This window comes from Morone saxatilis, unplaced genomic scaffold, assembly GCF_004916995.1.
Source record: "Morone saxatilis isolate NCDOM2014 unplaced genomic scaffold, NCSU_SB_2.0 Contig21, whole genome shotgun sequence".
Taxonomy (NCBI): Eukaryota; Metazoa; Chordata; class Actinopteri; family Moronidae; genus Morone; species Morone saxatilis.
Genome location: NW_023339774.1, coordinates 1,536,371 through 1,539,038, shown reverse-complemented (window position 1 = coordinate 1,539,038; position 2,668 = coordinate 1,536,371). Strand labels below are relative to the sequence as shown.

At 40.7% G+C, this 2,668-nt stretch overlaps 1 protein-coding gene across 1 annotated transcript in view; it reads left to right on the top strand.

Annotated features, from left to right (window-relative positions):
* The window catches only part of smyd1a (SET and MYND domain containing 1a), an 8,832-nt gene that overhangs the window by 2,373 nt on the left and 3,791 nt on the right, over window positions 1-2,668 (top strand). The window contains exons 2-4 of the mRNA XM_035667804.1: window positions 1,058-1,234; window positions 1,398-1,611; window positions 2,528-2,658. Coding sequence (XP_035523697.1) covers window positions 1,058-1,234; window positions 1,398-1,611; window positions 2,528-2,658 — 522 coding nt within the window. The remainder of the gene's footprint in view (window positions 1-1,057; window positions 1,235-1,397; window positions 1,612-2,527; window positions 2,659-2,668) is intronic.

Sequence of the window (2,668 nt, the reverse complement as noted above, 5' to 3'; positions counted from 1 at the left end):
AGTTTCACAGCTTTCTTTTTAGTCCAAAAAGGACTGAGTGATCTCTCAGACAAAATTTAGAATCTTGTTGCAGACCTCTGTTGTGTTGAGCAAGTCAAAAATGTTGTTCATCCTGCTAAAGATCATCTAAAACCTAAAATTAGGTCCTTTTTAGGTTTTGCTAATCTGCAAAAAAGTGGTAAATGCTTTTATTGACTCTCAACTTGATTACTGCATCGCACACTGTCAGCCAGGGCTCCCTTCATCCTATCTCAGTGGTGATGGTAAGATGCAGTGTCTTTATTAAAGTGTAAAGTTGACGAATCACCTTCGTGCACAAATCATACATCAATAGTAGCCTAATTGTATGTATAATCCATGATATAGGAAAATAAAAATGCATGGCATAAATAACATATTGTCAACATAGTAGAGACCTGTAGTTCACATCCTGATCACCTTAATCACCTCAATTAGTTTAAAAAATATATTAATCACTTTTAAAGATGTAACTGACTCACTCCCACATACATGTCTGATTTATTAACCTTAATTCCTAACCTAAATTCATTAACCTTGTATGTGCCCCCTCTGCCCTTGAGATCCGTGGATGCAGCCCTGCTGGTTACTCCCAGGTCATAGTGTATGACTCAGGGTAATCTGGGTTTTGCCATTAGAGCCTCCACAATATGGAACTCACTGCCTAGTGAACTGAGACACACTATATCTCCTAATTATTTTATATCTCTTCTTAAAACCTTCTTGTTTTAAAAAAAAGTGTATTATTGTTATTCATTTCCCAACTTCAGGTGTGCAAACACCAAGCAGATCCTCACAACTAAAAACCAATGCACATACAAGTCCTACATATTTTAGTAGGAATAATCTGGCAGTGTATATGTTAAAAGTTTGCATTCAAGAAGGACTTGCAACCCCCCACCCCCCTGAAGCTTGGTGACCCCTTGTAGGGGTCCGGCCCCCTAGATTAGGAACCACTGTGCTAGCTTATATCTCACTGCAGCTCTTTGCCAGTAAAAGATGTTGTCAGTGCAGCTGTAACACTCTGTTTCCCTCTCAGTTTGGCCACTCAGGTGTGCCACAGCTGTTTCCGGCACCAGGCCAATCTGCACCGCTGTGCCCAGTGTAAGTTTGCCCACTACTGCGACCGCACCTGCCAGACTGCATGCTGGGACGAACACAAGCAGGAGTGTGGGGCCATCAGGAAGACCGGCAAGGCGCCCAGCGAGAGTGTTCGGTAAGTCCACCCTGCATGGACCTGCAAGAGACGAACTGTATTAGAACCTTGTTGGGAGTAAGTGTTCCTGGTACTCTGCATTGTCTGGCACAATCAGTCAATGAGATCTATCAACCGATTATGCACACAGACGTTGATTGAAGGTTTCTGTCTCACTGCCCAGTCTGGCTGCCCGCGTGCTGTGGCGTATTCACAAGGACACAGGCATTGTGTCGGACAGTCAGCTGGTTTCCGTGGACCAGCTGGAGGACCACGTGGCCGACCTGCCTGAAGAAGACGGCAAGAAGCTCAAGACTGACGTGCACAGCTTCCTGGAGTACTGGTCCTACGGACGCAAGCAGCACTCCGTCGAAGACATCTCACACATCTTTGGCATCGTGAGAATAAATGCTTCATGAGCTGTCTTGGCACATTGCATACAGAACCTTTAACTCTGAAAGACCTTTTTGGGGGAGGCACCTGACTCTCCTGTATCTATGTAGTTTTTCTAATATCTTCTGCCAGTGAAGATCAAGTACCATACACCATTTGGTTATGAAGAACATTAAGTTTCAGTCTGGTTGCAATTATATTTAAATTTACTAGATTTATTTTCAAAACATTATTTTTTTTACTGTGGATCTGGAGAGAACCTCAGCAAGTTTATTTTTTTCATTTAGAAAGTTGTACTTAGATGTTTTAGACTTCCAAAATGTTTTTTGTAACTTTCTTAAACTAGTTAGATCCATTTATCATAATATTATCCTAGGTGTTTTTCAGTGAAAATGTGTATTCTTATATTTCATTTCATGTAGATATGTACAAAAAAGAGTAAATAGAAAGGTTATTATATCATAAAAGAGAATAGACAGTAAAGTAAAAGTGACTTTTTTTAGATATTAGGAAAGACATCTACAGAAATAAATAAATGATTATAAATAATAATAAGAATAAGAGTTTACAAAGTGCGTTGACAAACAAAACAAAATGATATACAAAATGTAATAATATATAAAAATAATGAATACCAAAAAAAGCAGAATAGAGGCCACAAAAATAAAATAAATAAATATAAATAAAATTTTAAAAATCAACATTTCTGCTCTCTAGCTTGGGGCTAGATATAGATGTGCTTTAAAAGTCATCAGTAAAATCTTTAAATCAATTCTAAAACAAACAGGGAGCTCACTGCAGAGAAGCCAGGAGTGGGGTGATGTGGGATGTTTCTGTTAAAACCTTCCTCCCCTCCCTACCCTCCTCCTCCTCCTCCTCCTCCTCCTCCTCCTCCTCCTCCCCCTCTCTCTGTATCTGTAGATCAAGTGTAATGGTTTCACGCTGAGTGACCAGAAAGGCCTGCAGGCCGTCGGCGTGGGTCTTTTCCCCAACCTATGTCTTGTCAACCATAACTGCTGGCCCAACTGCACCGTCATCCTCAACCACGGCAAGTAGGTATCC